At 54.5% G+C, this 22,453-nt stretch overlaps 1 protein-coding gene across 4 annotated transcripts in view; it reads left to right on the top strand.

The window, feature by feature from the left end:
• ADAMTS10 (ADAM metallopeptidase with thrombospondin type 1 motif 10) overlaps positions 1–22,453 on the top strand; it is a 30,502-nt gene extending 8,049 nt beyond the window's left edge. For 3 of the 4 annotated variants that reach the window (XM_055371541.2, XM_055371538.1, XM_055371539.2), the window contains 21 exons: positions 1,525–1,742; positions 5,426–5,509; positions 5,614–5,759; positions 6,157–6,200; positions 6,330–6,435; positions 6,523–6,669; positions 6,839–6,980; positions 9,817–9,924; positions 10,602–10,747; positions 10,842–10,905; positions 12,708–12,810; positions 13,114–13,247; positions 13,334–13,457; positions 15,782–15,862; positions 15,957–16,120; positions 16,208–16,334; positions 16,426–16,555; positions 17,000–17,204; positions 17,377–17,553; positions 17,631–17,790; positions 21,693–22,453. In XM_055371541.2, the coding sequence (XP_055227516.1) occupies positions 1,525–1,742; positions 5,426–5,509; positions 5,614–5,759; positions 6,157–6,200; positions 6,330–6,435; positions 6,523–6,669; positions 6,839–6,980; positions 9,817–9,924; positions 10,602–10,747; positions 10,842–10,905; positions 12,708–12,810; positions 13,114–13,247; positions 13,334–13,457; positions 15,782–15,862; positions 15,957–16,120; positions 16,208–16,334; positions 16,426–16,555; positions 17,000–17,204; positions 17,377–17,553; positions 17,631–17,790; positions 21,693–21,802 (2,720 nt within the window). In that variant the 3' untranslated portion in view covers positions 21,803–22,453. Of the gene's footprint in view, positions 1–1,524; positions 1,743–5,425; positions 5,510–5,613; positions 5,760–6,156; positions 6,201–6,329; positions 6,436–6,522; positions 6,670–6,838; positions 6,981–9,816; positions 9,925–10,601; positions 10,748–10,841; positions 10,906–12,707; positions 12,811–13,113; positions 13,248–13,333; positions 13,458–15,781; positions 15,863–15,956; positions 16,121–16,207; positions 16,335–16,425; positions 16,556–16,999; positions 17,205–17,376; positions 17,554–17,630; positions 17,791–21,692 lie in introns of those variants that run through there. The other variant, XM_055371542.2, reaches the window with a different exon arrangement.

Raw genomic sequence — 22,453 nt, 5'->3', positions numbered from 1 at the left:
TGTGGGCAACAGAGCAAGATCCTGTTTCAAAATATATATATAGAAAGTCAGGGTCAGGCACGGTGTCTCACGCCTATAATCCCAGCATTTTGGGAAGCCAAGATGGGCAGATCACTTGAGGTCAGGAGATTGAGATCAGCCTGGCCAACATGGCGAAACCCCATCTTTACTAAAAATACAAAAAGGTTAGCCAGGCGTGGTGGCACACACCTGTAATTCCAGCTACTTGGGAGGCTAAGGCAGGAGAATCGCTTGAACCCGGGAGGTAGAGGTTGCGGTGAGTTGAGATTGCGCCATTGCACTCCAGCCTGGGCGACAGAGCGAGACTCCGTCTCAAAAAAGAAAATCAGATGAATGTTAGATGGAAAAGCAGAACAGTGTGATGTTGAATTAGGTATATAATCAGATACTCTATGAGTAGGATGCTGTGGTAGACATACAGCCACAGTCGGCAGTACAGACAGAAAAAAGGTGGATGACATACGATGTCACAGTTGGGTGGTCCATGAGACCATCTGGTTGTAGTACATCAGGCAGTATGATTGTTCTAACTGCAGTGCATTGCAGTTAGAACTAACTGATCTAATTGGTCAGTGCGTTGATTGGAAAGTTGCTCAGCTAGAAGGACAACACGTTGTCCAAGCACACAGTTCAGATTGCAAAACAGGCTGGTTCACACCATTCCATTCGGGCAGTGGAATTGTCAGTGGATTGTACAATCATGCTGGTCATCATGGGACAGTGATTCAACCAACCAGCTTAGCTGTGGGACAGTCATGCAAGTGTTCAGTTGGACATTTGGGCAACGGGGCAGGCTGGTAGCTGAACAGGTTGGCAAACAGGCAGTGGAACAGCCATACAACCAACAGTGGGAGAAGTCAGGCTGTTATTCAACTCAACAGTTTGGCAGAGGGACAGTGACATCATGGTAGACTACAATATTCTCAGGTAGTAGGACATTGACAAAAAAAAGAGATGGTACTGCCAAGATGCCCTATAGACAAAACAATGAGGCAGCCGGGCACAGTGGCTCACACCTGTAATCCCAGCACTTTGGGAGGCTGAGACGGGTGGATCACTTGATGTCAGGAGTTCGAGACCAGCCTGGCCAACATGGTGAAATGCAGTCTCAATTAAAAATACAAAAATTAGCCAGGCATAGTGGCACATGCCTGTCATCCCAGCTACTCGGGGGGCTGAGGCAGGAGAATCGCTTGAACCTGGGAGGCGGAGGTTGCAGTGAGCCAAGATCGCACCACTGCAGTCCAGCCTGGGTGACAGAATGATACTCCGTCTCAAAAAAAAAAGAATAAGAAAAACAATGAGGTGTTTGGCAGCCCATTGGGCAGACAGACCATCACACAGGTAGCTGGACAACAAGAGAAGGCAGCAGAATGACCAGAAATTGTCTGTCCAGACTGTTGGGTAGAGAGGTAGCCAGTCAGAGGTTGGACAAGACAGTTGTCAGGCAGCTCTGCGTCCCACCAGCAGGGCAGGGCTTAATTGCTCTACTGGGTTCCCCAGATGAGAAACCGTGGAAAGGGCGGCCATGGTGGCTGCGGACCTTGAAGCCACCGCCTGCCAGGCCCCTGGGGAATGAAACAGAGCGTGGCCAGCCAGGCCTGAAGCGATCGGTCAGCCGAGAGCGCTACGTGGAGACCCTGGTGGTGGCTGACAAGATGATGGTGGCCTATCACGGGCGCCGGGACGTGGAGCAGTATGTGCTGGCCATCATGAACATTGTAAGTGCCTTCCCCTCCCTGGGCACGCAGCCCTGAGGACTTGGAGCCAGCCTCCAGTGTTAGGCAAGGGGGTGGCTACCATCCCACCCCAATCCCTGACATGGGGACAGGGGTAGAAAGGAAGGTTGCAGGCCGTGCGCGGTGGCTCACACCTGTAATCCCAGCACTTTGGGAGGCCAAGGTGGGCGGATCACAAGGTCAGGAGATTGAGACCATCCTGGCTAACACGGTGAAACCCCGTCTCTACTAAAAATACAAAAAATTAGCCGGGTGTGGTGGTGGGCGCCTGTAGTCCCAGCTACTCGGGAGGCCGAGGCAGGAGAATGGCATTAACCTGGGAGGCAGAGCTTGCAGTGAGCCAAGATCACGCCACTGCACTCCAGCCTGGGCGACAGAGCGAGACTCTGTCCAAAAAAAAAGAAAGAAAGAAAAGAAAAGAAAGACAGACAGAAAGAGAAAAGAAAGAAAGAGAGAGAGAAAGAGAGAGGAAGGAAGGAAGGAAGGAAGGAAGGAAGGAAGGTAGGTAGGTAGGTTGGTTGCATATGGCAATGAATGAGGAGGAGAAAGAGCATAAGCACAGTGACTAGATGCAGAGGTGCCCTGGGGCAGAGGGAACCTGCCTGGGCTTAAATTTCCGCTCTGCCACTTTTTAACTATCTGCCTTTGAGCAAGTTACTTCACCTCTCTGCCTTGTCTTACCTATCTGTAAAATGGGCATAATTGTGGTACCTACTTATAAAGCTAAGGTAGATCCAGTGCATTCATAAAGCATGTAGAACAGTTCTTGGCATGCAGTAGGTGGCATATAAGTGTTTGCTGTGTGTAAAAATACACACAGGCTGGGCACAGTGGCTCATGCCTAAGGTGGGCAGATCACTTGATGTCAGGAATTCAAGACCAGCCTGGCTAGCATGGTGAAACCCCGTCTCCACTAAAAAATACAAAACATTAGCTGGGCGTGGTGGCGGGCACCTGTAATCCCAGCTACTCAGGAGGCTGAGGCAGGAGAATCGCTTGAACCAGGGAGGTGGAGGTTGTAGTGAGCCGAGATCACGCCACTGTGCTCCAGCCTGGGCAACAGAGCAAGACTCTGTCTCAAAAAAAAATAAAAAAATAAGTACACAGCAGCCTGGGAAACATAGTGAAATCCCATCTCTACAAAACATTTAAAAATTAGCGGAGCGTGGTGGCACATGCCTGTAGTCCCAGCTACTCAGGAAGCTGAGGCAGGAGGATCACTTGAGCCCAGGAGTTTGAGACGCAGTGGGTTATAATCCCTGTCATTCATTCATTCATAAATAAATAAATAAATCTCAGTAGGCTGGGCACGGTGGCTCACGCCTGTAATCCCAGCACTTTGGGAGGCCAAGGTGGGTGGATCACCTGAGGTCAGGAGTTCAAGACCAGCCTGGCTAACATGGTGAAACCCCGTCTCTACTAAAAATACAAAAATTAGCTGAGCGTGGTGGTGGGCACCTGTAATCCCAGCTACTTGGGAGGCTGAGACAGAAGAATCGCTTGAACCTGGGAGGCAGAGGTTGCAGTGAGCCAAGATCGCACCATTGCACTCCAGCCTGGGCAACAAGAGGGAAATTCCATCTCAAAATAGATAGATAGATTAGATAGATAGATAGATAGATAGATAGATAGATAGATAGATAGATAGATAGATAGATGATAGATAGGTAGCTCACAGGTACTCGTTGAGGTTAGCAGTACACACACAGGCACACATCTGTATTCACGCAGCATTCTTGCACAAGCACCTACTTATAAATTCCTACAGGCTGACCTCCCTGACCCACCTTCAGATATAGTCCATTTCCATCCTAGATCTCAGGCGAGATTCTTGACCTCTCTAAGCCTCAGCGTACCACTGTGTCAAATGGAGATATAATGGTAGCTACCCTAGAGAGTAAGGATTGGTGGGAGGGAAGCCAGGTAGGCTATTTGGCACAGAGTAAGGGCTTGATGAATGGTGCTCTTGTTTCACTGAAGCAAAAGGGAAAACAAAAAGTTTAGCAGGCAGGCAGAGGGTCCAAAATGTTGTGTAGTGTCGTCTCTGATGGCCCTCAGTTGTGCCTGAGCCTGGCCTCTCTCCCTAGGGCTTTCAGAATTTCCTGGGGGTTTCCAGCCCGGCGCAGTGGCTCATGCCTGTAATCCCAGCACTTTGGGAGGCCGAGGCGGGTGGATCACCTGAGGTCGGGAGTTCAAGACAAGCCTGGCCAACATGGTGAAACCCTGTCTCTACTAAAAATACAAAAATCAGCTGGGCGTGGTGGCGGGCACCTGTAGTCCCAGCTACTCGGGAGGCTGAGGCAGGAGAATCGCTTGAACCCGGGAGGTGGAGGTGAGCCAAGATTGCGCCACTGCACTCCAGCCTGGGCAACAGAGTGGGACTCCATCTCCAAAAAAAAAAAAAAAAAAAAAAAAAAATTCTGGGGATTTCCAGACAGGGAAATGATTACCCAGGGTTCCAAGATCCCTGCACAGCCTGGCCTCTGTCTTCTGTGCCAGCTCATCCCTGGGGCTGCTTCCTCCTTTCCTCTGACCACTGTCTCCAGAGCCTCCTGCCCTCACAGTTTTACTTTCCTGTGGTGATGGGCAAATTGGTACCTTCAGACAGCTGTGGAATGAACCGAGACATGTATATCCCTCAGGTCGCCTCTGGACAAAGACGCTTGAGGCAGTCAGGGGGGTAAGCAGGGGCTGGGGGACAAGTAGATAAGCTGAGCTTGGAGGAGTCTGAAAGAAATGTTCTGGTAAGCAATCCAGACTTGAGTCTCACTTCTGACACCTACCAGCTGTGTCCTAACCTCTCTTTGCATGTCTCCTCATCTGTAAATTGGGGATGATAATAGCACCTGTTCATGAAAAGACTGATGCATGGCCAGGCATGGTGGCTCACACCTGTGATCCCAGCACTGTGCCAGGCCAGGACAGGAGGATCGCTTGAGGTCAGGAGTTCAAGACCAGCCTGGCCAACATGGTGAAATCCAGTCTCTACTAAACATACAAAAATTAGGCGGGCATGGCTGGGCACGGTGGCTCACGCCTGTAATCCCAGCTACTCGGGAAGCTGAGGCAGGAGAATCGCTTGAACCCAGGAGGCGGAGGTTGCAGTGAGCTGAGATCACACCATTGTACTCCACCCTGGACAAAAAGAGCAAAACTCTGTCTCAAAAAAAAAAAAAAATTAAGTGGGCATAGTGATGTGCACCTGTAGTCTCAGCTACTTGGGAGTCTGAAGCAGTAGAATCATTTGAACCTGGGAAGTGGAGGTTACAGTGAGCTGAGATTGCACCGCAGCACTGCAGCCTGAGCAACAGAGCGAGACTCCATCTCAAAAAACAACAACAACAAATAGTAACAACAACAAATACTACCTATTCATGAAAAGACTGATGCATGGCTGGGCGTGGTGGCTCACACCTGTAATCCCAGCCCTATGGGAGGCCAGGCAGGAGGATCACTTGAGGTCAGGAGTTCAAGACCAGCCTGAGCAACATACCAAGACCCCCCATCTTTAACAACAACAACAAAAAAAACCCTAATAGCAGGTTTAGCCTAAGACCCGACACACAGTAGGTGCCTGATGAAAGCAAGCTGTTATTGTTTTTGCTTTTCATTTTCTACCCTGGGCTCCTCTTAAGACTCGGTCTCTCTTGTTTCTTGGAGGTCAGGTTGCCAAACTTTTCCAGGACTCGAGTCTGGGAAGCACCGTTAACATCCTCGTAACTCGCCTCATCCTGCTCACGGAGGACCAGGTGCGGGGGGCTCCCTCCCCTTCCCCTTCCCCTTCATACCAGCATGTCCTGCCATCGTCCCCTGGGTGGTGGGTGCCCACGCACTTCCCTCTGTCCATCCCCAGCCCACTCTGGAGATCACCCACCATGCCGGGAAGTCCCTGGACAGCTTCTGTAAGTGGCAGAAATCCATCGTGAACCACAGCGGCCATGGCAATGCCATTCCAGAGAATGGTGTGGCTAACCATGACACAGCAGTGCTCATCACACGGTGAGGGGACAGGAGAGGTCTAGGACTAGGGCTGAGAAAACAGGTGGTCCAGGGAACCGTGAGAGTCCAAACAGAGATCACTTCTGCTGGGGTCAGGAGGAGCAGAGAAGTTTGGGCCGCCCATGAGGGAGCCAGGGATGGGGAGGGGCTGCTTGAGAATAATGGGTAAGGGAGGTTTGGGACCATTTGGGCACCGATGCCCTCATTCACTCACTCTCCCACTCATGCATGCGTGCATTCATTCATTCATGTGGTCAGTCACTCCTGTATGCAGCTTCAGGTGAGAGGCAGATGGCGCCTCCAAGGCAGGACTCAACCCCCAGAGCTGGGCATGGTGGCATCAGCAGGGCTTAGGGAGGCAGCCCAGCCCCCTCACCGACCCTGTCTCCTTTTACAGCTATGACATCTGCATCTACAAGAACAAACCCTGCGGCACACTAGGTACCCAAGCCCCGTAGGTTTCAGGCGCCTGTGAAGGCAATGGGCTGGGGTGAGACCTGGCAGGTGGATGGGGCCAGCTAGCACCGTCCTGAGCCTCCCAGCCCCATCCCCACATGTCCGTCTTCCCAGGCCTGGCCCCGGTGGGCGGAATGTGTGAGCGCGAGAGAAGCTGCAGCGTCAATGAGGACATTGGCCTGGCCACAGCCTTCACCATTGCCCACGAGATCGGGCACACGTGAGGCCAGGGCACACAAGAGGGGGAGGACGGGAGGAGCTGGGCGGGTCCCTCAGCGCCCGGCAGAGCCGACACCCCTTTCCCCAGATTCGGCATGAACCATGACGGCGTGGGAAACAGCTGTGGGGCCCGTGGTCAGGACCCAGCCAAGCTCATGGCTGCCCACATTACCATGAAGACCAACCCATTCGTGTGGTCATCCTGCAGCCGTGACTACATTACCAGCTTTCTAGAGTGAGGATGCACCTGGGTGTCCCTCAGAGCGGGTCACACTCATGGTGGGGCAGGGTACACGGGAGATGATAGAAATCAGGGATGCTCCCTGGGACCCCCATCCAGCTGAGGCTCCTGAGCTCTTGATTTGCAGCCACCTAGCATGACAGTTGCTTTTCTCTCGAGGCAGCTCGGGCCTGGGGCTCTGCCTGAACAACCGGCCCCCCAGACAGGACTTTGTGTACCCGACAGTGGCACCGGGCCAAGCCTACGATGCAGATGAGCAATGCCGCTTTCAGCATGGAGTCAAATCGCGTCAGTGTAAATACGGGGTAGAGAGAGCCTTCCTGCTTTCCTTCCTGGGAGGGGAGGGGGCCGCTGGGGCTGGGGGAGGGAACTCCACCAGGGCACCCACCTGGGAGGTGAGGGGGTGGGAGAGCCGGGAAGGGGGGTGAGGTGAGCCCCCGTGGTGACCTGGGAGGACAGAGGTGCATGGAGTGTGCAAAATGTCCTAAGCAATCAGACAGTGCTTGGAAACAAAAATGGGATCACCTGCTTCTCCAGACCCCTGATTTGAGGGCTGGGCTGGGGGGCCACCTTCTGTCTGGCACATCACACCCCCTGTGGACTACAGCAGGATCAAAGTCTCAAGACCTCTCACGGGGCAGTTTTTAACTAAACATCCAGTCCTGACGGAAATAATTTCCCTGGGGATGAGCCATCTTTCCTACTTGGCAAAGAACTAGGCAGAACCTTCCAGGGACTCCCTGTCTGGAGGAGCTCTGAGCCTCCTGACCTCTCCCCACCCTTTCCTGAGGTTTAGATTCCCAAAGCCCCATTCGTGCATAGAGAAGTGCATTGGGGGCAGGGGGTTCCACTCCCAGCTCCCCCCAGGAAGCTGAAGACCTGCTGGCTTCCTGCTTCAGCCACCAAGGTTCAGCCAGGATCTGCTCCTCCTCTGCCCACCTGCCTCGATTCCCTAGATGTACCCCTAAGCTCCTCACAGTCTCAGCCCTAGGGGCCCAGGCTCAGCCCCAGTTCTTCACACCATCACAACTCAAAGGATCAGAGTTTTTGTGATGCCATGTTAATGCAAAGCAGAGGGCAAGCACCTGCCAAATTGCCCTCCCTTCATTCCACTGCAAGACAGAGACAAACCCTGGAACAATTTCTATTTCATTGACATTCCACCCTTGACACCCCCCGACACCCTAACTTAGCTGGTAACTACAGCACCCTCTAAGGAATTCCTAAAGAATTCTGAAGCTACTCCTCAACATCTGCTGTGACCCAGGCATCCTAACAATGATCATGGTGTCTGACATTTACTGAGCTCTCACTATGGGCTAAGCATGTGCAGTGTGTCATCATCTAAACTCCTGACAATCCTGTTAGCCCCCAAGTTACAGAGGAAGGGACTGAGCCATAGCATAGGGAGGATGACTTGTCCAAGGCCACAGTTTGAGACCATGACAGAGCTGGGATTTAAATCCAGGTCTCTCATGACTCTCTAAATTTTACAAAGGGGCAGGGGAGGGGAGGAGCTGTCAAAATATCAAGCTTGGGCTGGCACCGGCTATATGTTGAATTGAGCCTTCCTTTTAGTTTTTGAAGGAACATCTTTCAGGCCATCTTGGCAAAGGGGGATTTATTTACTAAATGTGAACTGGTTAATATATGTAAAGGGTTCAGCCTGGTGCCTGGTCCAGAGATAGCGGTGGTCATTGTTACCCCATAATGGCATTGGTGCAAGTCCTTTCTTATCTATCCTGTCACGTGCCTCATAGCCATTTATATAGGCAAGGCAGGCATTAGGCTGCCCATCTTGTAGATGAGTAAACTGAGGCCCAGAGAGGGGAAATATATTGCAAGTCGGTAGCAGAATTGAGGTCTGTGCACAACTCAAATATGCCACAGTGCCTCCTTGTGGAGAGGAGGACAAAAGCAGGGCTGAAATCATTATCTTGAAGAGGTGTCAGAAGTGGGATTGCGACTGGACTGATGTGATATTTTTAGATATGGCCAGGAGGACACAGTCTGAGTTTTTAGCTGAGAAATGTCCTCTATAAGGCAGAAGGCAGAGATTCTAGAGGACCTTTGAGGGAGAATGTATTTGAGAACAACTCTTCCAGCTTCTCACATATGTACAGGTATCTCTCAGGGGCTGACCTAGGAAGGGTCCTTTCCTGTGGCCATTGATCGATCCAGTCCCACATCTGGAAAGCTTACAAGAATTGTGTTCAAAGCGGGGATTACACTTGATAATTACAGAAGAACCACCTACTTCTTAGAGGAAAGACGCTGGGAGGTTGCTTAGGATGTGGGCCAAGAGGGTCAGAGATTTTGCTTCACCTGAACTCACTGGGGCTTCTCCAGGGATATTAACCTGGACTTTAAGAGTCAGAGTGAGTCCCTGGGACTAGTTCAGCCCATCCAGGATTCAGACGGGAAGAAGGTGGGGCTGATTTTTCACCTGGAGAAAGAGAGGAATGTCCCACACAGACCTAACTTGGCATTGTCCCCTCCCAAACTCCCACCCCTCCAAATAGCTTAAAAGTGTTGGGGGCTTCTCCAGTTTAGATGGGGGAACAAAGAGAACCAACAGCTGGAAAAAACTAGAGATGAGGCCGTTGGCCTAGTCATCATCCAGGCCGATTTCTCAGAACCACCACTTTCTCTTCGGCTACTTTGCCCATCCCATAAAAGAACCCCAAATCCTTCCTATTCATTCCTCAGCAGGTCCCAAGTTTCCTTCCAGAAACTCAGAAGGCACCAGGAGCTGAATTGCAAAGTTCGTTAGAGCACAGACTCTGAATTAAAGAGCTGGGTTAAACTCCAGGCTATTCCCTTAGTAGCTGTGTGACCTCTAGCAAGTGACCTTACCTGTCTGAAGCTTGGTTTTCTCCCAGTAAGATGGGGTAGTACTGCCTAAAGGGGTATATGGCATGTATAAAGTGTCCCATAAATGGAGCTTATTGGCAGAGTATAAGTCACAGGCCATGCCCCGCAAGGGGATGCACGAAGACCCACCGCGAGCCAGGAAGGGAGCACGGGGCTCTCTGCTCTGGGACCGGCAGTGAGCCGGACATCTGGGTCCTCCCAAGCCGGGCGGGCTGCCCCAGGGAGGAAGGGAGGGGGGCGAGCCTGAGCGGGCGCCTCGGCCCGCAGGAGGTCTGCAGCGAGCTGTGGTGTCTGAGCAAGAGCAACCGGTGCATCACCAACAGCATCCCGGCCGCCGAGGGCACGCTGTGCCAGACGCACACCATCGACAAGGGGGTGAGCGCCGGCCAGGGCCCCCAACCGGGCCACGCCCCCTGAGCCACCTCCCGCGTTGGCCACGCCTACCCGCCTGTCCTTCGGCCTATTATCTGCTCCCTCCCACATTGGCCACGCCCGCCATCTGTGCTCCCTCGGCTGTGGCCACGCCTACTGCTTGCTCCTTCCCGCGTTGGCCACGCCCACCGCCTATGCGTCCCTTGGTTCTGGCCACGCCTACTGTTTAACTCCCTCCCGCGTTGGCCACGCCCACCGTGTAAGGATTCCCACGGCTCTGGCCACGCCTACTGTTTGCTCTCTCCCTCATTGGCCACGCCCATCCCCTGTGCTGCCCTCGGCTCTGGCCACGCCTACTGCCTGTAGACCTCCCCTCCCCAGCCTGAAGCCACGCCCCACCTCGTCTCCACGCTTGTCGTGGTCCTGTCTACACCCCTCCCCGTTCAGCACCCTGTGCTCAGGCCACGCCTCTCGCTTGTACCTTGTCTGTCTCCCAGACCACTCTCCTACGTAACCTGATCCTGTCCGCATGTTCAGACCCCGCCTCTGCCCATCCCCTTCCAGCCCCATGCCGGAGAGGCTGATATCTCTCTGGCTGGGGCCTGGAGTGGGGAACGGTGCACGGGGCCGGCGAGTGTCCTCCGCGCTGGACTCACTCCTTCCTGTCTCCCCCCACCCAGTGGTGCTACAAACGGGTCTGTGTCCCCTTTGGGTCGCGCCCAGAGGGTGTGGACGGAGCCTGGGGGCCGTGGACTCCGTGGGGCGACTGCAGCCGGACCTGTGGTGGCGGCGTGTCCTCTTCTAGCCGTCACTGCGACAGCCCCAGGTCAGCCCTCAGGACCCCCACCCGGGAGGGCAGCGTGACCCCTGCCCCCATCGCCCCCTGCCTCATCCCTCTCCTATCCCACCACCCTTTCCAGGCCAACCATCGGGGGCAAGTACTGTCTGGGTGAGAGAAGGCGGCACCGCTCCTGCAACACGGATGTGAGTTCCCCCAAACCCCTTGAGGGGTGGGGGGAGGAAGCATTAAAAACAGCTATCAGAGGCCGGGCACCGTGGCTCATGCCTGTAATCTCAACACTTTGAGAGGCCAAGGCAGGCGGATCACAAGGTCAGGAGATCGAGACCATCCTGGCTAACATAGTGAAACCCCGTCTCTACTAAAAATACAAAAATTAGCTGGGCGTGGTGGTGGGCGCCTGTAATCCCAGCTACTCGGGAGGCTGAGGCAGGAGAATCGCTTGAACCCGGGAGGCGGAGGCTGCAGTGAGCCGAGATCGCACCACTGCACTCCAGCCTGGGTGACAGAGCGAAACTCCATCTCAAAAAAAAAAAAAAAAAAACTATCAGAGTGCTTCATCCAGGCACCTGCTGCCTCCTAGGGAACCTGCAGCCGCCACCCCTCTCTTCCCTCCTCTCCCTGACCCCCACCACCTTCTCGTCCCCAACCCCTCCTCCTTAAAGACCTGGCTCCTTCCAGCTCTCTTTTCCTCCTACATTTAGACAAGCCCCCACCTTGAAATCACTGCTTGGCCCTCACAACCCCCTACCATCCAGTCTCTCCCCTCCCTTTACAGCCCAATTTCCCCCGAAGAGTCCTACCCCTGCCTTCTGTCATCCCCCAAAGTTGTAGCTGAAGCTTCCTCTCACCAAACCCAGTGACAGGTGTCTGTCCTCTGCTTGTGCCCTCAGCTCACCCGCAACCACCAGTGAGCAGTGAGAAGTTTACTGGGGAGGGGGTGTTTCAGAGGGCAGTGAGAGCTTTGGACTTTTCAGCCTCCCAGCTTGGGGGAACCAGGTCTTCAGAGAATCCACATGCCAGCACTTTCTATAAACCCTGATCCCTTCCAGACCTTCTCTCTCAAGAAAGACTCCATGTGGCCAGGTGCAGTGGCTCACGCCTATAATCCCAGCACTTTGGGAGGCTGAGGCAGGCAGATCACCTGAGGTCAGGAGTTCAAGACCATCCTGGCCAACATGGCAAAACCCCATCTCTACTAAAAATACAAAAATTAGGCCAGGTGCAGTGGCTCATGCCTGCAATCCCAGCACTTTGGGAGGCCGAGGCTGGTGGATCACCTGAGGTCAGGAGTTCGAGACCAGCCTGGCTAACGTGGTGAAACCCCGTCTTTACTAAAAATACAAAAAATTAGCCAGGCGTGGTGGCATGCGCCTGTAGTCCCAGCTACTTGGGAGGCTGAGGCAGGAGAATCACTTGAATCCAGGAAGCGGAGGTTGCAGTGAGCCGAGATTGTGTCACTGCACTCCAACTAGGACAACAAGAGTGAAACTCTGTCTAAAAATAAATAAATAAATAAATAAATAATGCAAAAATTAGCCAGGCATAGTGGCATGCACCTGTAATCCCAGCTACTCGGGAGGCTGAGGCAAAAGAATTGCTTGAACCCAGGAGATGGAGATTGCAATGAGCTAAGATCATGCACTGTACTCCAGCCTGGGTGACAGAGTGAGCTTCTGTCTCAAAAAAAAAAAAATGCAAGCAAGAAAGAAAGATTCCATAGCCTGCAACCAGAAACCCAGGTGTGTCCTGCCCAGCTCACCCTCAGACCTCTAATGAGGGATCCAGTCCTATCCCAGATGTGTCCACACGCCCAGCCCAGGCTACCTTCCAGGCCTAGTCTCACGCAGACCACCACAGCCTCCTCCTTGGCCTCCCTGCCTCTAGCCTCCCTCCTCCAGCCCATCTTTCTCTGAGCACCCCTTTTCTGCTCTGACCCCATCCCCCCAAGCCTGGCCTCCCTCCTTCTCTCCTCTTCTGCCCCCAGGACTGTCCCCCTGGCTCCCAGGACTTCAGAGAAGTGCAGTGTTCTGAATTTGACAGCATCCCTTTCCGTGGGAAATTCTACACGTGGAAAACGTACCGGGGAGGTGAGTGTGGGACTCCGAAGGCTGTGGGGCCGTGAAGGGCAGCGGTGGGAGTGTCCAGCAGCAGGTGGATGAATGCAGCATCCCGGGGTCTGCCCTGAGCCCTGTCCCCACCCAGGGAGACAGAGTACCTGGGATACGGTACCATGGGGGTTCAACGTGACACTGGGAGCCCCCACTCCCTCTGCCCAAGCTGCCCTTCCTCTTGGGTCTGGGGTCTGTCCCTCTTGGCCTCACTCCCCCAGGGAGCGAGCAAAGAGTTCCGGGGTGGCCTGGCCCGTGGTGTGACGGGGCCGTGCCCCCCAGGGGGCGTGAAGGCCTGCTCGCTCACGTGCCTAGCGGAAGGCTTCAACTTCTACACGGAGAGGGCAGCAGCCGTGGTGGACGGGACACCCTGCCGTCCAGACACGGTGGACATTTGCGTCAGTGGCGAATGCAAGGTGGAGGGGACTCCCAGGGAGGTGGAGAGGGGATGGGGAGCGGGGGTGGGTTAGGGGGTCGCCTCACTCATGCCTTCTCCATGCAGCACGTGGGCTGCGACCGAGTCCTGGGCTCCGACCTGCGGGAGGACAAGTGCCGAGTGTGTGGCGGTGACGGCAGTGCCTGCGAGACCATCGAGGGCGTCTTCAGCCCAGCCTCACCTGGGGCCGGTGAGAGTCTCCAGCTTCCCTCCCACACTCCCTGCATGGGCCAGCTGGCTGCGGGTGGAACTGATCCCAGTGCAGTAGCTGAGATCACTAACTCCTCAGACCCCAGGGGCCCCGTGGGGTGTCAGGAGTCCCCAAAAGTCCTGGGGGCTCAGCCAGGTGAAGTGGCTCAAGCCTGTAATCCCATCGCTTTGGGAGGCCGAGGCAGGAGGATCACTTGAGGCCAGGAGTTTGAAACCAGCCTGGCCAACATGGTGAAACCCCGTTTCTACTAAAAATACAAAAATTAGCTGGGCGTGGTGGCGAGCACCTGTGATTCCAGCTACTCAGGAAGCTGAGGCACAAGAACTGCTTGAACCTGGGAGGTGGAGGTTGCAGTGAGCCAAGATCACACCACTGCACTCCAGTCTGGGCGACAGAGCGGGGCTCTCAAAAAAAAAGAGTGTCTCAGGAGATGGGAGCCCGAATCTGTCTCCTCTGCCTCCTGGAGGAGCTCATGCCACGTCTGGGTGGAAGCAAGCGTCACTTTCCATCCTCTGTGAGCCAGAGGAGCTGCGAGAATGTTCTGTGCTAGCAGGGAAAGGCTTACTACGGGAGGGGATATTCAGAGAGTGTAGAAAGCACCTTTTCCAGCTTGGGCTTTGGGCAAGTGACAGAGAGCCCAGGGAGTGGGCAAGAGGGGAGGAGGCTCAGGAAATATCTGGAAGGCTGAGGAAGCCGTAGGCACTGTCAGAGGGAGGGAGTGTGTCCAGGTGAGGCAGGAGTAGGTTGCAGAGTGTGAGTTTCAGTCCCCAGGTAGAGTCCCATTGGGGTTTTATAATAAGCAGCCTGGCCGCTGGCATCAAAAGTGAGACAGGCACGGTGGCTCACACCTGTAATCCCAGGGCTTTGGGAGGCTGAAGCGGGAGGATCCCTTGAGCCCAGGAGTTTGAGACCAGCCTGGGCAACCTAGGGAGACCCCAACTCTACAAAAAAAAAAAATTTTTTTGAGACGGAGTCTCAATCTGTCATCCAGGCTAGAGTGCAGTGGCTTGATCTCGGCTCACTGCAACCTCTGCCTCCCAGGTTCAAGAAATTCTCTTCCTCACCATCCCAAGTAGCTGAGACTACAGACATGCACTACATTCCCGGCTAATTTTTGTATGTTTAGAAGAGATGGGGTTTCACCATATTGGCCAGGCTGGCCTGGAACTCCTGACCTCAAGTGATCCACCCACCTAAGCCTCCCAAAGTGCTAGGATTACAGGTGTGAGCCACCACACCCGGCCAAACTCTACAAAATTCTTTTTTTTTTTTTTTTTTGAGATGGGGTCTCGCTCTGTCACACAGGCTAGAGTGCAGTGGTGCCATCTCAACTCACTGCAAGCTCCACCTACCAGGTTCACGCCATTCTCCTGCCTCAGCCTCCCAAGTAGCTGGGACTACAGGAGCCCGCCACCACGCCCGGCTAATTTTTTGTATTTTTAGTAGAGATGGGGTTTGACCGTGTTAGCCAGGATGGTCTCAATCTCCTGACCTCATGATCTGCCCGCCTCGGCCTCCCAATGTGCTGGGATTACAGGCGTGAGCCACTGCGCCCGGCTACAAAATTCTTTTAATTAGGCGGGTATGGTGGTGTACACCTGTAGTTCCAGCTGCTCGAAAGGCTGAGAGGCAGGAGGATCCCTTGAGCCCAGGAGGTCAAGGCTGCAGTAACCTATGATCGCACCACTACACTCCAACCTGGGTGACAGAGTGAGATCCTGTCTGAAAAAAAAAAAAAGCTGGCCAGGCTCATACCGGTACTCCCAGCACTTTGGGAGGCTGAGGCAAGAGGATCACTTGAGCCCAGGAGTTTGAGACCAGCCTGAACAACTTAAGGAGACCCCCAACTCTACCAAAAAAAAAAAAAAAGTTTTTTTTTAGTTAGCCAGGTGTGGTGGCTCACGCCTGTAGTCCCAGCTACTCGAGAGGCTGAGGCGGGAGGATCACCTGAGCCTAGGAGTCTGAGGCCACAGCGAGCCAAGATCACTCCACTGCACTCCAGCCTGGGCAACAGAGAGATCCTGTCTCCAAAAAAAAAAAAAAAGAAAGAAAAAAAAATCCTAACCCAGCCATTTCCTAGCTGTAAAAGCTGGTCAAGTTCCTTAGCTTCTCTGAGCCTCAGTTTTGTCATCTCTAAAGTGGGGATAATGAAACACCTGGTTCACAAGGGTGGGGCAGGGGTGCAGTTAGATGTGCGTTTAGCGCAGTAAGAGTTAGCTGTTATCCTCATGGGCCGGGGACAGGGGAGGCAGGCAGGTGTTGGGGACATGCCAAGTGGGTGACATCTGAGCTCTGCTGTTCAGGGTACGAGGATGTCGTCTGGATTCCCAAAGGCTCCGTCCACATCTTCATCCAGGATCTGAACCTCTCTCTCAGTCACTTGGGTGAGCAGATGGTGGGAAGGGGATGAGGATTAGGGGCCAGTGGGGAGGGCGGTTTCAGCATGACTAGAATTCTGAACCCTGCACCGTCCCCCAGCCCTGAAGGGAGACCAGGAGTCCCTGCTGCTGGAGGGGCTGCCCGGGACCCCCCAGCCCCACCGTCTGCCCCTGGCTGGGACCACCTTTCAGCTGCGACAGGGGCCAGACCAGGTCCAGAGCCTCGAAGCCCTGGGACCGATTAATGCATCTCTCATCGTCATGGTAACAGGGAGACTGTGGGCAAGGTGCAGCCTTTGGAATTAGAGACTCCATGCGATCCTTCCACTGGCTGCCGCCCCCTTCCTCCAGGTGCTGGCCCGGACCGAGCTGCCTGCCCTCCGCTACCGCTTCAATGCCCCCATCGCCCGTGACTCGCTGCCCCCCTACTCCTGGCACTATGCGCCCTGGACCAAGTGCTCGGCCCAGTGTGCAGGCGGTGAGGCCGGGGGTGGGGGAAGGCACAAGATACCTGGGCTGAGGTTCTCTGGGCCGGGAGGGGCTGAGCAGGCCTCTCACCCTCCCCCCAGGTAGCCAGGTGCAGGCGGTGGAGTGCCGCAACCAGCTGGACAGCTCCGCGGTCGCCCCCCACTACTGCAGTGCCCACAGCAAGCTGCCCAAAAGGCAGCGCGCCTGCAACACGGAGCCTTGCCCGCCAGAGTGAGTGCCGCCAGGGGGCAGTGTTGCTCAGGGTGAGAGGAGAGTATTGCCTGAAGTCAAGAGCGAGTGTTCCAGGGGGGTGGGGACCAGATTTGTGCAGAGTCGGAGTGACAGTGGGCCGAGTGCTGCAGTGATGGTTCTATAGGACTTACGGGGGAGTCCAAGGTAATAGTGCCTCCAAGGTGGCCGTCAAGGTTGCATGGCCCTGGAGTCAGAATAATGGCGCTGCCTGGTCACTCGCATTGTACAAAGATTTATTTCTCCTTAGGGTAATGCAACTTTCTGCCCCCAGTCTGGGTGCAGGCTAACGATGCCCCAAGTGTGGAATGTGGAGGTGCCTAGTGCCAGTTTCCATATGAGGCTGGGTGATTGGAAGGGTGGCGGTGCTCTTGTGTTGGGACCCCCTGCCCTGCTTACTTGCTCAGACCCCTTCATCTCCTACAGCTGGGTTGTAGGGAACTGGTCGCTCTGCAGCCGCAGCTGCGATGCAGGCGTGCGCAGCCGCTCGGTCGTGTGCCAGCGCCGCGTCTCTGCCGCGGAGGAGAAGGCGCTGGACGACAGCGCATGCCCGCAGCCGCGCCCACCTGTACTGGAGGCCTGCCACGGCCCCACTTGCCCTCCGGAGTGGGCGGCCCTCGACTGGTCTGAGGTCAGCCGCCCCCTTCCTTCGCGCCCACTCCCTGTGCAGAGAGGGGCAGGGACTGGGATGCCCAGGTGGGGTGTCCGCGGAGACGCCTCTGCGCGGTCTCCAGGTTAGCTGTCCCCTCCTCACTTCGCACTGGGGCAGCACCCTGAGCACGAAACGCCCCTTCCAACCGCAGTGCACCCCCAGCTGCGGGCCGGGCCTCCGCCACCGCGTGGTCCTTTGCAAGAGCGCAGACCACCGCGCCACGCTGCCTCCGGCGCACTGCTCACCCGCCGCCAAGCCACCGGCCACCATGCGCTGCAACTTGCGCCGCTGCCCCCCGGCCCGCTGGGTGGCTGGCGAGTGGGGTGAGGTAGGAGGGCGCGCCCCAGAGGGGTGGGGGCCAGGGCAGGGGCTGCGGGGCAGCAACTGAGTGGTGCCCCCTCGCAGTGCTCTGCACAGTGCGGCGTCGGGCAGCGGCAGCGCTCGGTGCGCTGCACTAGCCACACGGGCCAGGCGTCGCACGAGTGCACGGAGGCCCTGCGGCCGCCCACCACGCAGCAGTGTGAGGCCAAGTGCGACAGCCCAACCCCCGGGGACGGCCCTGAAGGTATGTGGGTGACCAGCCAGGGTGCGCCAGGAGGGTCCTGGCCAGAGGCAGCCACAGAGGGCATTGGGGGTCCTGACTTCATTCTAGAACTTCTGGAACCTCGGAAATGCATTGCTGTGTCTCTGCCAGGCCATCCTTCACCATCCCCTCCCTGCAAGCATTTATTAAGTGCCACTGTATGCTGAGTGTTTCAGGCACCTGACCCTTCTGTGCACCCAAACTTGTGACATTTCCCCAGTCACTTTCATAACCTGTACCTATTCATCTCCACCTGTAGCACAATTTCCTGAATATTTTTCCTTTAAATCGGTTTTTCAACCTCAGGCACTAGTGACATTTTGAGCTAGATGATTGTCGTGGGGAGCTGTCCAGCGCATTGTAGGGCTTTTTGTTTGTTTGTTTTTGTTTTTTGGAGAGATGTGGTCTTGCTGTGTTACTCAGGCTGGTCTCCAACTCCTGGGCTCAAGCGATCCTCCCACCTCAGCCTCCCAAAGTGCTGGGATTTGTGCCAGCCTGTAAGATGTTTAGCAGCATCCCTGGCTTCTAGCCACTGGGTGCCAGTAGCAGCCTTCTCCCAAGTTATGACAACTAAAAATGTCTCCAGACATTGTCCAATGTCCCCTGGGGGTCAAAATCGATCACTTCCCTTGAGAACCACTGCTTTTAAGTATACACATTTTTTTCTGCCTAGGTAATTTTATTTTTTTATTTACTTTTTTTTTTTTTTTTTTTTTTTTTTGAGATGGAGTCTCGCTGTCACCCAGGCTGTAGTGCAGTGACCTGATCTCGGCTCACTGCAACCTCCGCCTCCTGGGTTCAATCGATTCTCCTGCCTCAGCCTGCTGAGTAGCTGGGAGTACAGGTGCCCGCCACCACACCCAGCTAATTTTTGTATTTTTAGTAGAGACAGGGTTTCACCATGTTGGCCAGGCTGGTCTCAAACTCCTGACCTTGTGATCCGCCGGCCTTGGCCTCCCAAAGTGCTGGGATTAAAGGCGTGAGCCACCATGCCCAGCCTTATTTACTTATTTATTTTTGAGACCGGGACTCACTTTGTCACCCATGTTGGAGTGCAGTAGAGCGATCTCGGCTCACTGCAACCTCCACCTCCCAGGCTCAAGCGATCCTCCTGTCTCAGCCCCCCAAGTCTCCCCAAGGACTACAGGCAAGAGCCACAGTGCCCAGTTAATTTTTGTATTCTTTGATAGAGACGGGGTTTTTCTATGTTGCCCAGGCTGGTCTTGAACTCCTGGCCTCAAGCAATCCACCCGCCTCGGCCTCCCAAAGTGCTGGGATTACAGGCGTGAGCCACTGTGCCTGGCTGTAAATTTTTTTTTTCTTTTTTTGAGACAAAGTCTCACTCTGTCACCCAGGCTGTAGTGCAGTGGCATGATCTCAGCTCACTGCAACCTCCACCTCCTGGGTACAAGTGATTCTCCTGCCTCAGCCTCCTAAGCAGCTGGGATTACAGGCACGTGCCACCATGACCAGCTAATTTTTGTATTTTTAGTAGAGATGGGGTTTCACCATATTGGCCAGGCTGGTCTCGAATTCCTGACCTCAGGTGATCTGCCCGCCTTGGCCTCCCAAAGTGCTGGGATTATAGGCATGAGCCACCGGGCCAGGTCCATAAATTTATTTTTGATAGAGAACAATTAATTCCTTAGTCTGGGCACTGCAACCAAACTACCTGGGTTCATCTTCCACCTCTGTGTTTTTGTTTCTTTATCTGTCACGGGATGTAAATGATATATTCACTTGAGGGGTGCCCCAGAAGGGAGATGTAATAAAATGATCCACCCAGGCCGGGCGAGGTGGCTCACACCTGTAATCCCAGCACTTTGGGAGGCTGAACTGGAAAGATTGCCTGAGCCCAGGAGTTGGAGACCAGCCTGAGAGACATAGTAAGACACCTGTATCTACAAAAAATAAAATTAGGCTGGGCGTGGTGGCTCACGCCTGTAATCCCAACACATTGGGAGGCCAAGGTGGGCAGATCACCTGAGGTCAGGAGTTTGAGACTAACCTGGCCAACATGGCGAAACCCCAGATCTACTAAGAATACAAAAATTAGACAGGGGTGGTGGCATGTGCCTGTAATCCCAGCTACTCGGGAGGCTGAGGCAGGAGAGTCTCTTGAACCCAGGAGGTGGAGGTTGCAGTGAGCCAAGATTGTGCCACTGCACTCCAGCCTGGGTGACCAAAAAAAAAAAAAATTCCATCTGTAGCTCTTAATTCGCCCCTTGTCCTGCCATAAATCACTGGCCGCTAGATGGAAGCCCATATCCATCCATAGTCATCAACAGACATCATGATCACACAAAATAGTCAATGTTCTGAAAAATACCCTGACTCACCCACTCAGCTGGGACTCAAGATCTTCAGGTTTTGTTTTGTTTGTTTTTGTTTTGTTTTGTTTTGAGACGGAGTCTCACTGTCGCCCAGGCTGGAATGCAGTGATGCAATCTCCGCTCACTGCAAGCTCCACTCACTGCAAGCTCCACCTCCCAGGTTCACGCCATTCTCCTGCCTTAGCCTCCTGAATAGCTGGGACTACAGGCACCTGCCACCATGCCCGGCTAATTTTTGTATTTTTAGTAGAGACGGGGTTTCACCATGTTAGCCAGGATGGTCGCGATCTCCTGACCTCATGATCCGCCCGACTCAGCCTCCCAAAGTGCTGGGATTACAGGCGTGAGCCACCATGCCCGGCCTATCTTCACTTTATTAAAAAAGAAAACGAGTGAGGATTACAGCCCCAAATGGACATTTTTTCCTGGGTGCTATGAAAAGGAACAATGGAAAGGAAAGGGAATATTTGTCTTCTTTTGTTTTATTGGGTCGTGTTTGTTTGTTTGTTTGTTTGTTTGTTTGTTTGTTTGTTTGACAGGGTCTCGCTCTGTCGCCCAGGCTAGAGTGCAGTGGTGCCATCATAGCTCACTGCAGCCTCCACCTCCTGGGCTCAAGCGATCCTCCAGCCTCAGCCTCTTGAGTAGCTGGGACTACAGGCACATGCCATTAACACCCGGCTAATTTTTCTTTTGTTTGTTTGTTTTTTTTTTGTTTTGTTTTGTTTGTTTTGTGACAGAGTCTCGCTCTGTCTCCCAGGCTGGAGTACAGTGGGGCAATCTCGGCTCACTGCGACCTCCGCCTCCCGGGTTCAGGCAATTCTCCTGCCTCAGGCTGTCGAGTAGCTGGGATTACAGGCACCTGCCACCACGCCCAGCTAATTTTTATATTTTTAGTAGAGATGGGGTTTGATCACGTTGGCCAGGCTGGTTTCAAACTCCCGACCTGAAGTGATCCACCTGCCTCGGCCTCCCAAAGTGCTGGGATTACAGGCATGAGCCACCATGCCCAGCCTATTTTTTTCTTTTAATTAGTTTTTGTAGATACAGTGGTCTCACTATGTTGCCCAGGCTGGTCTCAAACTCCTGGGCTCAAGCAGTCCTCCTGCCTTGGCCTCTCAAAGTGCTGGGATTACAGGCATGATACACTGTACCCGGCCCTTTTCTCATTACTAATGTGTCTGTGTTGGCCCCCAACCCTACACTCTCTCTCTTAAATCCTCAAAACAGCCTAGTGACATCGGTGCTATTATAAGCCCCCTTTGATAGTTGAGGAAACTAAGGCACAGAAGTCAGGCGTGGTTTGCTCACACCTGTAGTCCCAACTACTTAGGAGGCTGAGGTGAGAGGATCACTTGAGCTCAAGAGTTGGAGACCAGCCTGGTCAACATAGCAAGATAACATCTGTAAAAAAAAAAAAAAAAAAAGTAAATTTAAAAAGAAAGAAACTAAGGCACAGAAAGTCACTGGCCAGGAAGCACTGCAGGTCGTGTGTGCAGCCCTGCGGGGAGGGCGGCTGAGACCTGATTTTCCGTCCTTCTCCCGTCCCCGCAGAGTGCAAGGATGTGAACAAGGTCGCCTACTGCCCCCTGGTGCTCAAATTTCAGTTCTGCAGCCGAGCCTACTTCCGCCAGATGTGCTGCAAAACCTGCCAGGGCCACTAGGGGGCGCGCGGCACCCGGAGCCACAGCTGGCGGGGTCTCCGCCGCCAGCCCTGCAGCGGGCCGGCCAGAGGGGGCCCCGGGGGGGCGGGAACTGGGAGGGAAGGGTGAGACGGAGCCGGAAGTTATTTATTGGGAACCCCTGCAGGGCCCTGGCTGGGGGATGGAGAGGGGCTGGCTATCCCCCCCAGAGCCCCTCTTCAGCATCCCCCCCCTTCCAGTTCACATAGTGAGACCCCCCTCCAGGGTGGGTCTGGGGAGGGGACAGCTGTTCACCCCAGCACTCTTTGAACCCACCCTTAGGGAGTCCCCAACATTCCCCCCCTCCTTTGATCGGAATATGTACTGTGAAGAGTAGGGGTGGGGAGGTGGTCTGCCGGTGCCCTGCCCCCCAGCACTGCCCTACCCCTCCACTCCGAGCTGGGGGGGAGTCTGTGTCTGCTATGGGAGGGGGGGGTAGCACCACCTCCCTGACACCCTCCCCTGACCTGACCAGGGGGAGGATCCACCCCAACCTCTGCCCTGCCTGCCCCAGGGGCACCCCGACATCCAGGCCACCCCCTCATGGTGCTACAGACCCTGCCCTGGGGCCCACACACTCCTGCCAGGAAGCCCTACATCAATAAAGTCCTGTCTTGTGTAGATTTCTACGAA

The sequence above is a fragment of the Gorilla gorilla genome, chromosome 20 (genome assembly GCF_029281585.2).
Source record: "Gorilla gorilla gorilla isolate KB3781 chromosome 20, NHGRI_mGorGor1-v2.1_pri, whole genome shotgun sequence".
Taxonomy (NCBI): domain Eukaryota; kingdom Metazoa; phylum Chordata; class Mammalia; order Primates; family Hominidae; genus Gorilla; species Gorilla gorilla.
This window is presented reverse-complemented; position numbering and strand designations above follow the sequence as displayed.